This window comes from Syngnathus leptorhynchus, chromosome 6 (assembly GCF_054491065.1).
Source record: "Syngnathus leptorhynchus isolate UIUO chromosome 6, UIUO_Slep, whole genome shotgun sequence".
NCBI lineage: Eukaryota > Metazoa > Chordata > Actinopteri > Syngnathiformes > Syngnathidae > Syngnathus > Syngnathus leptorhynchus.
Genome location: NC_141200.1, coordinates 315,180 through 327,548, shown reverse-complemented (window position 1 = coordinate 327,548; position 12,369 = coordinate 315,180). Strand labels below are relative to the sequence as shown.

The window sequence follows — 12,369 nt, the reverse complement described above, 5'->3', positions numbered from 1 at the left end:
TGTTTGTTTGGAACTTTTATCCCTGCTAACTTGTCTTTTTCTTCCTCCTATTTTGGCACTCGGAATGGACTAAATGAGTTGGTCATGGGAACAAAATGGTGCTACACTGGGGCCTACACCATTTTATTGGATCCTCCCTCTCAAATATATTTGCACATTCTTTTCTCAGTCAGTACCACTCAAGCGCTAGGAGAGAGAAAAAATCTCTAAGACGTGTCTGATCAATGGCAATGCACTTTAAATTGTGGGAGAAAAAAAAAAAACATCAATAAAACCAAATCATAAAGGTAGAAAAGTAACTAAAGACAGACGGTCAGGTGGGATAGCACGGAGGAAGCGCATCGTGTCAGCTAATTGATTATTTTCGCCGCGGAGCTTCCTGATTGGTTTATTAGGCTGCACGACCATCTTGGCCCTCCCACACACATTTGGAGAGAAGCGCAGGTTCTTCACTGCCAATTCATGAGCGCCTTTATTTACACATGGCCATGAACAAACAAAAGCAATCGAATATAGAATGCAATAGTTTTGGAGCATTTCATAAGAGGTAGCGAAATATCATTCAATTCATTTGAAAAACGTATTAAGTGGCAAAATGGGATTGAAAACATTCTTAAAAAATAAACAGAATGCCCTTTTCGGTTTTTTAATGACAGGAACTGAACATTTGAAATTATTTTCTTTTTAAGGGTACAACGCTTTTTTTTTTTTCTTTTACAGGTACACTATTTGAAATCGTTTTTTGATGTCACTACGGAATCCGTCCCCGAAATACTATTGTAGTAAATCAATATTTAAAAATAACGTAACTTTAAAAATAAAATAAAAAATGTCTGTTTCCTTCCAATGATGGCGTCTACGCTTTTAGAGCATGAAAAGACATTGGAAGAAAACTAACAGGAGTCACTTACGCAGTTGACGTGTGGTTGGCTTCACATTTCATTTCCTTGATAATCAGGTGCCAATGGAGGGAGACTTGTTGACTTTGTCTCCTTCTTTGGCTGAGTCCACGTGGATCCTACCTATGTTGTCGTCATCCTTTCAACATCATAGGAACCTGAGAGGACTCGGCGCGCTACGACGACGTGAAAAGCTACTTAGGATCCTTCAATGATGGAGGTTTTTGGTCACGTCTGGGCCGCCGTAGGCTGTCAAAGCATCCAACCTCATCAAAATGCGTTGCAGTTGAAAGAAAACCAATCAAGCCTAATATCACGTGACAACCGTAAGCAAACACAAACAATTGGATAGACACAGTGATTCAATGCACATTTTAATTTTTCAGTGTTTTAGTGTATAAAAAAAACAACCAAATCCACAGTGTTGGCTGTGTTCAACTCCCGTTGGCTAGAATGACTTTTTTGTTTGATTCCCAGAGCTAAAAGTACCAAAACTATTTACACGCACAACACAGGTGACGCACGCACAAGAGAAGCGCCAGCTCGACCCTGTCCAAATCAAAACTCGCTCCCCCCGCTATGTGCCCCCACTATCGTCTCACTAGACTCTAGAAAGTCATTCATAAACATCTACATTTATAGAAGATCTGCTTTGCAATAAATAAGCGCAGGCACATTCTGCTCGCCCCTGTAGTTGGAAAATACAAAACACCCACACTAAGGCCCATTCTTCAAAAAAACACTTCAAACAATGAGCATGTCTCTAGATTTCATAGAAATATGTACAAACGAGTAGTCGTGTAAAAACATACTTTATCATAAAAAAACAACTGATGCCAAAGTTGTCATAGCTTGCTTGAGTAGTCAATAACTTATGAAGTATGAATGAATGAATGAATGAATGAATGAGATAGCACCACGAGATGGCGGCGGCCCATGTCGCCCGCCTCAAGATGTCTGGTGACCAGAGGATGGGAATAAATTAGTGTCAGGTCAGGACCTCTATTTACAGGAGGCTGACACACACACACACGCACAATGGCAAACATGCATACACACACACACACACACACACACACACACACGCACGGTCTTCGTGGCAGTAAGATAGTTGCAGCAGATGTGAGGCGCTCAGTCTCATGGGCACATTCATCCTCCCGTCAGCAAAGTGTGGACGTTGCATAGGTCTTGGGGCTACAGTACGTCTGAGGTTTGTGCGCCGGGAGCCAGGAAGCTCCCGAGAGCAGGAGAGGGCGTCAGTGTTGAGCGGGTGCCCATCTCCCGCCGCTGCTGCTGGTGGTGGAGGTGCTTCATGGCCCGCTCGAAGGCTCGTTGCACCGACTTGTGCAGGTGAGAGCGCCGAGACTCCAGCAGCTTGACGCGGTCCAGAGCGTGGTCCATGCCGAACGGAGACATCTTGGATCTAGGAAGCCATTGCCTGGAGGGGAGGGGGACACACACACACACACACACACACACACACACACACACACACACACACACACACACACACACACACACACACACACACACACACACACACACACACACACACACACACACACACACACACACACACACACACACACACACACACACACACACACACACACACACACACACACACCATGTTTGAGACCTTCATGCCAAACTACTTTTTTGCTCACAGCCCCGAAGAGCTCGCTCGACCAATTTGCGTCTCACCAGCTGCGCCTGCTGTCGAAGAAGTGGACGAGGAAGAGTTTCTCTGCGGACCTGAACTGCATCCGCTCGCCGGCTCGGAGCACGTCCCGCGGCGGGCGGGGCAGTTCCGCCCCCGCACCTTTGCGCCGGCGCCGCCTCATCCTCCGCGCCGGCGGCTCCATGATCTGCGGTGGAGAGCACGCCGAAAGGTGAGCGAGCGAGGAAGGCGCCCTCGTCCAGAGCGCGGGCGGGCGAGCATGCAAACCGGCGACCGCCAATCACAAGCAGGCACGATGGCACGGAGGGTGGGGGAGGGGCTGATGGCTGATGAGGCGTGGCGGCTGGCTTGGCAAGACACTCACCAGGGCGGGATAGAAGGGATATCCGCTACATTTAGCCCAAACTAGCTTAAGAGGCTCCGCAACAAAGGGGAAGGCGGCCGAGGGCTTCCACGCCTCTACGGGAACAACACAGGTCAATTACCGAGCGCACGTACTCAAATAGGATGTTGAGCGTGACCATGGAAAGAAAGGTTTGAGATCAAACCCGGGAGGGACCGTTTGTTTTCCACGAGAGCCTTTTGGACCGGCATCTCTAGTACCAAAGGAGACGCAAATGTTGACGCGCGCACGCGCACGAGCCGCCCTCCCGTAGTCGCCGCCCTCCCGTAGTCGCCGCCCTCCCGTAGTCGCCGCCCTCCCGTAGTCGCTGCCCTTGCCGGCACGAAGGCATGCAGAGCGGACGGACACGATTGCGGTCAAGCCAAACGTCACGGCCACTTTACGATTTGACATCGACTACTTTGAAGGCAAGTCATCTGCCACTTCCTGTTACCTGCTCAACAACTCACTAGCACAACACCCCCAACTAATAAATAGGTGGACAAATAAATAAGACAACCGTGGCGTGCGTGCGTGCGTCTGAGGGGAGCCCGTGAATTTGAGCCGCCGTTTCTTCAGCCAAGCGCAAACGGCGGGCGGAAAGAGCGGCGCAGTCACCTGACGACGCCTTGACGCCGTGGCCGAGCTCTCCGTTCTCGCCGCAAGACGCGGGAGCGCTTTCGTCGTCCGCCGGCTTGCGAGGAGCCGCGCCTGCCGTCGGTTGCCCTTTGGCACTTTTGAAGAGCACCTCTGAGCTGAAAGGGGGGGGCGGAGGGATAAGTGGACAAGTGTCAACACAGCTATTGCGCCAAGCAAACAACAGGGCGCCCTCACCTGGTACCCGGCGGGACTCTCGAGGAGACGCTGGACTCGGAGGCGCAGCGGCGTCGAGGCTCCAGCAATCGCAGCGGCGGTGTCGCCGCCGCCGAAGTTTCCTCCTCCACAAAACAGTCGGTCAACCCTGCGGAAAACAAGCGGCTCGTCAACGCTTTGACTGCTCACGGGCATCCGTTGGAAGACCGCCGACGCCAGAGACTTTACCCGTGCCTACACGCTTGACGGGCGACTGGCCGTCTTCCTCGCCGTCCACGCTGCTGCTCCGCGGGCGCTTCTTGGGCAGCAGGAGCGTCTCCAGCCGAGGGATGACCACCGACAGGAAGGTCTTGGCGCCCGGCGGCGAGGGGACGGCCGACGCCTCCTGTCCGTCGTCTCTGGGGGGCTTCTGCGGACTGACGCTCTTGGACCTGCCCGAGAGGCTGTCGGTCAGCGGCGCGGCTTCTTCGCCGTCGCCGAGGTGGCCGTTGAGCTCCTGGCAGGGCGCTGAGGTAGATGAGGCGCGAGCGACTTCGGCCGGTTCGCCGGCGGCGCCGTGCTCCGTCGGGTTCGGGGAGGCCGGTCCCGGGTCAGGCGGAGGCGGCGCTTCCAACGGCGTGGACGCCTCAAGCGGCGGAGGAGCGCAAGCCTTCAAGTCGGGAGCGCGGGGAGATTCCGGAAGCTCGGGCGGCGGCTTCTCGGGGCTCATCTCGCTCCGAACGTCCGTGATGGTCTTCTTGAGCAGCTTGAGCCTCTTGCTGCGAGACGGACTGCTCTTCATGGCCGCGCTCAGGTCCAGCTTCTCCAGCAGCTCCTTCAGCTGATCCTCCAGCGGCGTCAGGCGGCGGTACGAGGGGCTCAGCAGGCGGTCCACTGAGCGACAGGAAAGGCACCGTCATCTTCCAGCACCTTTACGGACTGCGGTGGCTGGCGCCAGTGCGGATTTGCGACAGCCCTCAAATAGGCGATCTTTGGGATCGGGGCAAAGAATCGGAACTACTAGCCGCTCAAAGGGGAAGTTGAGCCAAAAATGCTCTTAGTTGTTTGTGTGCGGGCCAACTGGTCCTTTGGTTTGTGGACCTTGAATTGAAGAGGCCGTCCGTCCGAGGGGGCGGGGCCATTTTGCCACTCGCCGCCGACAGAAAAGGACACCACTGTCGCCGGCCGGGCCCCAACCGCTTACGACCCGAAATGTCATTTTCTGTGGCCGGCAGGTGTGAAAATGGCCGCCCCCTCCCTCACACGGATGAAAAGGGGCCGGGCGCGATTGCTCAAATGACTTAGCCTTTAGCTTTCCCAAGCGCTCCACACTCACAACACGTTGGTCTTTCGGCGACAGAGAGAGAAAAAGAAGTCGGCGGGTTCTTGTGGATTCTCCAGTACTCTGGAAAGTCCCACCCTGCCTGCAGAAATTCCAGAGGCTCGCCAAATTAAGCCTTCTTTGTGGACGGCTGGATTTTGGCCGGGGGTTTTGCGACGAGCCCTGTAGAAGGACCCTTTTGAATGGTATACGGCGGTAGACCAAACTACGGCGCTCTCACAAAGCCCGACGGGTCTCACGTGCGCCGCTCGGATCTTTAGGACGCCGACATTAGCGCGGAGGTTCCCGAGAAGCCACTCACCGTCCTCCCAGGCGAAGGGCGGCGGCGCCTCCGCTTTGGGGGCCTCGGGCAGCAGCAACCCGCTGGAGAATTCAAAGCCGATGCGGTCGGCCTCCTTGCGGGCGCGGCGCAGGATGGCGCCGCCCAGGTCCTGCATCCTCTGGGCCGCCTTGTAGAAGAAGGTCTCCTTGGCGTTGTACTTCATGCAGTTGGCGATCATCAGGTCAAAGTCGGCCTCAAACTGGTCCAGGCTGCGGTACGAGTGAGCGTCTATCCGCGCCCTCATGGTGGAGAAGTCCACGGGCTGCTTGATGTGGTCCAGGTAGTCCGGGACCTGCGATGGGGGAGGAATACCGTTGCTTTCGGAGGGACCGGAGGGGGGGAACCAAACAAACCCTGACCTCCTTGGTGCTGACGGGCTGAGCAAAGACATTGTAGTGGTCCTTCTGCTGCAGCTGACCGAGCACGGCCCTCAGCAGGATGTTGAAAGGCGTCAGCTGGACCTCCAGCGCCGACTGCTGCAGCTTCACCTGGCGAGCAAAAGAAATGGCCACGCGTGAAAAGACCTGCTTTTATTTGCAGCGAGAGACAGAAAAAGTGCAAGCAGAAAGGGTTGGCTGTGTAGGGAAAGAAAGGGGGGGGAAAAAAAAAAAAAAAGATTCTCAAAGGCTGCCGCTCGCCGTCAACGTCTCCTCTCGGCCTTATTGATGGCGAGGCATGTGGCTGCTGGTAGCTCCGCCTACCTCCTCCCTCTTGAGTTTCTCTCTCTTCCTGATGAGCTCTAGCAGCAGACGCGCTCGCTCCAGGTCGTGTCGGAGTCGATGCCACTCCTTCAGCTGCTCCTTCAGGGCCCGGTTGCTCTCCGTGCGTTCCTGAAGCGAGCGGCCCAAATATAACGGCGGGTCCGGCCGCCGCGGGCTCAAACGCGGCTGGCCGCTTACCGCCGACGTGGACTTGGGCGCCTGGCTGGGGTTGGCCTGCAGGCGGCGGATGAGCGGCACGTTGTTCCTGGACTGCCTCTTGAGCACCCAGTAGCTCAGGACGCGCTCCACGAAGGGACGCTTCCTCTGCACGGCCACCTGGTTCAGGATGGTGTCCAGACTGAAAGAGGAGGCCAGAGACGTTAATCCCAGCGGGCTCTTGCAATCGGCCGGCGAGCGACGGCCGGCCGGCCGGCCAACCTGGAGGAGGTGATGCTGGGCCCGGCGCCTCGGGGTTCCGGCCGGGGCCGGGCCGGAGGCTCGGGCCGCTTGCTGCGCTTCTTGCACCAGGCCTTGGCGCGGGCCCTGCCGCGCTTGTGGCGAACGGCGCCGTTCTCGGGGTGCGGCTCCTCGTAGACGTTGAGCGGGCGGCGGTCGCAGCCGTCGGGCGTGTGGCTGCGGCAGTAGGCCGTCTTCTTGACGCCCGGCGCCGTCTCCTCCCCGACGGGCTCCATCTTCATGAAGAGGCCGGCCTTCTGGGCGCAGCTGACGTGGAAGGCGGCGTAGCAGTTGACCCGGTCGCACTGGATGCAGGCGCCCGCCCCCTTCTCCTTGCACAGGTAGCAGGTGAGTTTCCAGCGGGCGGGCGGGATGTTGCGCACGCCGTCGATGGGCTCCACGAAGACCGTGTCCGAGAAGCCCACCTCGGGCACCCACAGGGCGCAGGCCACGTGGCCCCAGCGCCCGTCGTCCGTCCTCTTGAGGGCGCCGCCCCGGTTAGGGCAGAAGACGCAGTCGGCGGGCCGCGCCGGGCGCTGCAGGCAGTGGCGGCACAGCCAGCGGCCCTCGGGCACGTAGGGCACGCCGTAGCACTCCTGGTGCACGGCGATGTCGCAGGCGTCGCAGAAGAGGATGACGTTGCTGTCGGCGCCGTCGCCGTCCATGCACACGCAGCACACGGCGTCCTCGTCCACCAGCGAGCGCGGCGGCTCGCTGCGGCCCAGCGCGGCGGCGTACCACTCCTTCTCAAAGCGGTCCATGAGGAACTCAAAGAGGTTGCTGGACACCTGGCCGATGCCGTCGCTCTTGCGCTTCTCGTTGAGCAGCTCCAGCCAGGCGTAGTCCTCCTCGTCCATGTCGTACTCCACCTCCTCGTCCAGCTCCTCCGCCGTCCGCTCGGCGTAGGTGTAATACGCCGCCGGCCTCTTGGGCACCACGGGCAGGTTGTACTCCACCGTCCTCACTCGGGGCTCCGGCGGGGGGTCGGCGGCGGCCCCCCCGCGCGGCGGTGCCGCCAGCGCGGCGTTTTTCTTGCGCTGGCTGTTTTGCAGGCGCGCCGAGCGCACCGGGACCTGGCGGGGCTTCTCGTGGTTCTCCTTGTTGCTGTTGCACTCCAGGATCTCCTGCGCCGTGGGGTCGTCGTCACCGACGACGTCCAGCTTTTCGTAGATGCTCAGCCGGTGCACGCGGCCGTCCACCTCCAGCTCCACCATCCGCTGGGCCTGCGCGTACGTCAGCGTCTCCCGGTTGGGCGACGGCTTGATGGGCGACGAGTCACGCTTGGGCGCCGCCGGGCGCTGGTGCCGGGCTTTCTTCTTCATGCCGCCACTCGCTGCCAAATCAAAGAGCGGAAAAGCGCCGAGCGGCTTTGCTCATCGCCGCTTCTGAAAACACAGCCGACCCGCCGGGGTAAGTTTTCCACGTGGGTAGAAATCAGAGCTTTGCCGACAGATAAACCTCGCCCGCCCGCCCGCCCGTACAATGTTTAATTTGACCGTTTTTTTTTTCTTATTTGGAGAAGTGTGCAAGCAAGCGTCTCCTTTTGGTTCCTCAATGTGATGTTAGAAAACACATGCGTGAATGGCAACATTTCTACGACGTAGTCTCAACAACGTTGTCGAATTTCAGTGTTTGATTTGTATTCACTTCCAAGCGATCACATAGTCTCTCCCCACCGAATGAGGCGGCAGCGCAACAAAACAACTTGAGCAGGGGTGCACCAGTAAGATGATTCCAAGTTCACACGCTTCTCGCCTCACTTCAGAGTTTGTGTATTGCTGTGCTGACACATGGAAGTCACACTGTACTTTGGATACGATTTCAAAGAAATTCATCTCGCTTTAGTAGGAAAGTTGAAGTACAAGAAAGGTTGTCCCCCCTTTCACGAGGCCAATCTCTTTTTTTTTTTTTTCTCTCTCTCTCTTCGAAGCGGTTGACGCTCGCGCTATTGACTGCGGGAGCAGACAAGCAAAGCAAGGAAGTCGTGGAAAGAAAGGAGGCGGGCACCCCGGGGTGCTCGGCTCCTCCGCGGCGGCGGCGGCCCCAGCGTGCCTCCGCCGGACGGCTCGACGCCGGCTCGCTCCCCCTGACCTGACCTGACCTGACCGAATGTGGAGCAGAAAGTGCTAGCGTCCGCAGCTAGCGTCCGCTCGGCCGTTTTGTTTTTGTACGCAACAGTCCCACCGCCGGGGAAACTTGCTTTCGTGTTTTGGGAGAGCCACCGTGTCTCGGATGATAAACGCAGCGGGTCCAGATCGCTAGCCGCGATTAGCCTGCTCAAAGGAACAGAGAGGGAGTGAGGGCGGGCGGACAGGACAGGACAGGCGGGGGGTAATATGGCGACGAACACAAGAAAAACCCACGGGGGGATTTAAAGAAAAACAAAAAAGTTGTCACATCCTCCCTGCTGGCTGTCAACATTGATGTCTGACGACCACCCGGGCTTGGTGATAGAGAAGGGGACATGAAAAGGTTGGACCGAGGCTAAACTCACCTGAATTTGATCGCAAATTCCGCTTTAGGAGAGAGAGCAGGACTGGTAGGTAGCAATGGCGTCGGCGGCGAGGCCTGCGGAGCCCCGGCGGCGCTTAGCTTAAATCCGCATCCAGCCGGCGCTCGCTGAGCAGATCCGCAGAGTACCCAGAGCGACAGACAAGAAGGCCCGGGCCGCAAAGAATTCGACGGCGGCGCGGCGCCAGCAAATTTGGTGGCTGTGCTGGCGCTAGCTCGATCGTTGCGGTGCTCGGGCCGAGCTGTCGAGCCGCCTAGCTGCCTGCTTGCGCTACTTTGCTTTGCTCTGCTCTGCTCTGCTCTGCTCTGCTTTGCTTTGCTTCCCCCAACAACAATGCGGCTGTGAGTCCTCTGCGTCATGACGTCACGCGTACCCAAACCAGGAAGTGGTCGAGTCGAAGCCTTTCCAATTTCTCACTCCCAAGTCATTCTTTTCAACAATACAGCATTTCAAACGTTGTGAAACAAGCCTTCAAAAATCGAATCTGAATTTCGAAAAATGGTTTTTGGTTCCACTGTGGTCAGTCTTCAAAAAATAAGTGTAAACATTTTTTTAATATCCATCGACTCATTTTCTTGAACTCCAAATAAGACACTCACAAGTCAGTGGTCAGGGCATACAGACAAACATTAGACATCCAAAGCCGTAAAATTTAAAAACAAAACTTTCAAACATAAGCCGATGCCATCGACGCTAATAAAACTCAGTCCGGGTCAGTCGGCCTGCGCCCGGTCTCGGCTCTGCTGTGGTCCGGGTGCAGAAGGAGGCTCCTCCTTGGAGAGCAGGTTGTTCTTGCGGAGGTGGCAGGCCTGCTGATAAGGGGGGCTGATGGGCGGCTGGGTAGGGGGCGTGTACCGGTACGCCTTGCCGGCATCCAGCTGCGGGAAATTTGAACCAAGTCAAATTTGAAGGGCATTAACCCAGTATTTGTGATGGAGTGCCACTTCACCTGCAGAGGGTAGGTTCTGTCGGAATCAAAGGCGCTAAGGTCTCCGCACGCCAGGAACGGAACGATGATGCGGTTTGGACCTTCTAACTGGTTGAAGTCTACATCTGATTAAAAAAAAGAAAGAGAACCAGGCTTCTGTAAACCAATGTTTCAGGACCAATGATCACATTTCTCGTTGAATTGCACAAAAAACACGGCACATTTCTGCAAACAGTAATAACGCTCATCCAATTGTGAAGAAACAAACTTGAATGAATCATTCGAAAGGATTCATCTGCCGTTACCGTAGGAGTGATCCAGCAGAGGGTTGGACATGTTGGGCACGTAACCTTCCGGAGGACGGTAGTTGTGACACACCGCAAACGCTTCTGCACGCCAGCAGAAAGAACACGTGAGAGAATTGAACGTGCTCCTCCACGCTGAGAAAGGCAAAAAGGGACCTATGCTGGAGTTGCGGCTGCTGCGAGGCTTGGCGCACGTCACGCCGCTGAAAAAGAGCTTGAGCTGCGAGTACAACAGTGTCACGTCTCTGCCTCGGAAGATCTGACGGAAGAAAGGAAAGACGCGCTTGGCACTTATGCACAGCAAAAACATACATTGACTTTGAACAGTACAACAAGAACCGACCTTTGCCACAAAAGTTCCTCCTGGTTTAAGAACGTGGGTGGTGATGTTCAGCGCCTGAAGTTAAAAAAAAAAAAAACAACAACAGTTCATACGACTGCCGTCCGTCCGTCCGTCCGTCCGCCGTTCTTGTGTAAGAGCAAGCCTGGCAACTCACAGCCAAGAGCAGCTGGGCCTGAATGTACTCGTCCACGTCATGGAGGCCCGTGACTATGGTGACAAAACAACAGCACGTGAGGGATGCGCATCTGGCGGGTGCGGCGCCCGAGCCTCTGACCGTCAGGAGCGCCGTCGCACACCACCAAGTCGGCCGGGCGGCCCTCGAAGTGGCGGATGATCTCCTCGGCCGTCGACACCTGAGATGATGCGCGTTAGTTTCGTTGGCCCGCGCCTTGTGTGCTTTCATCAGAAAGTCTTTGGCCGCTTCCATAAATAGATCCGCGGCATGTTGTAAGAACCTGGTATGGACTTTGTTTTGGTCATTCACTTGATTCTCACCTTGGTGATATCTCCTTGAATCTGCGTGACTCCTGGCAAAGGAGCCATAGCCTGCAGGTCCACGGCCACAATCTTCACATCTTCACCGCCCTCAGACTTCTCCCCGTGATATCTAAACAACAATAGACTTGTTTCAAATCCAGACCAATTTGAGGCCGTTCATTTTGGATCAAATAGCAGCCCTCACTCTTGTTGAAGGGATGTCTACCTGAGTTTGCGGCTAAGAACTTGACTCCAGCTTCCAGGAGCCGCACAGAGATCCACGGCCCTGTTCACACCTGACGTCACATCAAACAAACAAGTAAGGCAAAACATTTTCCAAATACGGTGGTTAGATTCCCCCCCCCCCCCTCCATATATCATTGTTGCTCCTTCATGTACTGTTGCTGTCCCTCCAGAGATTTGTGGTGGGTCTCTAACCAGTGAATAGGTTGAACTCCTCGTCGAGCTGCAGCAGTTTGAAGGCGCTCCTCGCTCGCCAGCCTTCCTCTTTGGCCAGACGGTAGTAAATGTCCCGTTTGTCTTTGGACGAGCGCCCCATCCCGACCAGCCTCCGACCAGCCTCTTCTGCCGGACAAGATCATCATCATGTCAGACGACCGACAAAAAAACCAAAGTCGTCTTCCCAAAAGGGTTGTGTCCCTGTCTAACAGCGTTCGTGCGCAAAACCGCTGACATTCGACTCTTTAGGTGATAGCCGATGTAAAGGCATTTCCTATGTATGTATTTTGTTTAACCGTGTTTACATCTTCTAAGTACATCGTTTCAATTGAAGTTCAACGTCAGTTTTAGGGCCAACCGATTAGCGAATAATATGAATGCTCGAAACGTAAAGTCCAGTTCTAGACATGAATGATTCATTTGTACTACAGCGTTGCATGATTTGGACTACGAACGACGTATATTGGCTTAAATTGTTGTGCTAAGCTTACGGCAGAAAAGGCGATTCCGTCTGATCTCCGGCCGGTAGGACCCCCCTCGGAAGCTGTTCCCAAGCGCCTGTTCAAAAAGACAACGTTGCCACTTCAACGCCCAACTAAAATAAGCACTTCAAATAAAACAATTGTGACAATTCCTGGACAAAATGACAACGATTAAACTGAAATCCAAATCAAATCAATTCAAAACATTTTGCCTTTACTTGGATCGCCAAACAAGTTTTAATCAAGCAAATCTAATACGTTTTTTTACATACTAAATACCAGCTTTTG

General features: G+C 55.2%; 2 protein-coding genes across 5 annotated transcripts; both read right to left on the bottom strand.

Moving 5' to 3' along the window:
• Nucleotides 1-1,260: 1,260 nt before the first annotated feature.
• Nucleotides 1,261-9,414, bottom strand: LOC147054977 (bromodomain-containing protein 1-like). 4 transcript variants are annotated; one of them, XM_085914124.1, is made up of 12 exons: nucleotides 9,070-9,413; nucleotides 6,558-7,960; nucleotides 6,318-6,477; nucleotides 6,120-6,248; nucleotides 5,778-5,906; nucleotides 5,398-5,710; nucleotides 4,004-4,648; nucleotides 3,797-3,923; nucleotides 3,581-3,717; nucleotides 2,945-3,039; nucleotides 2,604-2,767; nucleotides 1,261-2,337 (listed from the first exon to the last, which is right to left on the bottom strand). In XM_085914124.1, the coding sequence occupies exons 2-12, from the start codon at nucleotides 7,895-7,897 to the stop codon at nucleotides 2,094-2,096; spliced, it is 3,483 nt and encodes a 1,160-aa protein (XP_085770250.1). In that variant the 5' UTR covers nucleotides 7,898-7,960; nucleotides 9,070-9,413; the 3' UTR covers nucleotides 1,261-2,093. The 4 variants fall into 4 exon arrangements, with proteins under 4 accessions (XP_085770250.1, XP_085770248.1, XP_085770247.1 ...); XM_085914122.1 differs by lacking the exon at nucleotides 2,945-3,039 and having other exon boundaries at nucleotides 2,162-2,337; XM_085914121.1 differs by lacking the exon at nucleotides 2,945-3,039 and having other exon boundaries at nucleotides 2,162-2,337; nucleotides 6,120-6,477; nucleotides 9,070-9,414.
• A 107-nt stretch (nucleotides 9,415-9,521) lies between these two features.
• ftsj1 (FtsJ RNA 2'-O-methyltransferase 1) lies at nucleotides 9,522-12,154 on the bottom strand. Its single transcript, XM_085914140.1, has 11 exons — nucleotides 12,091-12,154; nucleotides 11,579-11,725; nucleotides 11,367-11,436; nucleotides 11,159-11,270; nucleotides 10,938-11,016; nucleotides 10,818-10,870; nucleotides 10,664-10,717; nucleotides 10,477-10,579; nucleotides 10,321-10,404; nucleotides 10,037-10,140; nucleotides 9,522-9,965 (listed from the first exon to the last, which is right to left on the bottom strand). Exons 2-11 carry the CDS (start codon nucleotides 11,697-11,699, stop codon nucleotides 9,801-9,803), a joined length of 945 nt encoding a protein of 314 aa, XP_085770266.1. The 5' UTR covers nucleotides 11,700-11,725; nucleotides 12,091-12,154; the 3' UTR covers nucleotides 9,522-9,800.
• Between the last annotated feature and the right edge of the window lie 215 nt (nucleotides 12,155-12,369).

Bases quoted from the DNA above. Each gene is read 5' to 3' on its own strand.
- LOC147054977 (XM_085914124.1), bottom strand. From the start codon at position 7,897: ATGAAGAAGAAAGCCCGGCACCAGCGCCCGGCGGCGCCCAAGCGTGAC. The intron at 5,907-6,119 runs GTAGGCGGAGCT...TTTGCTCGCCAG, and splicing joins AGAAACTCAAGAGGGAGGAG to GTGAAGCTGCAGCAGTCGGC. The intron at 4,649-5,397 runs GTGAGTGGCTTC...CCTGTCGCTCAG, and splicing joins GCCCTTCGCCTGGGAGGACG to TGGACCGCCTGCTGAGCCCC.
- ftsj1 (XM_085914140.1), bottom strand. From the start codon at position 11,699: ATGGGGCGCTCGTCCAAAGACAAACGGGACATTTACTACCGTCTGGCC. The intron at 11,017-11,158 runs GTGAGAATCAAG...GCATCATCTCAG, and splicing joins TTCAAGGAGATATCACCAAG to GTGTCGACGGCCGAGGAGAT. The intron at 10,580-10,663 runs GTCGGTTCTTGT...TTCTTCCGTCAG, and splicing joins GAGGAACTTTTGTGGCAAAG to ATCTTCCGAGGCAGAGACGT.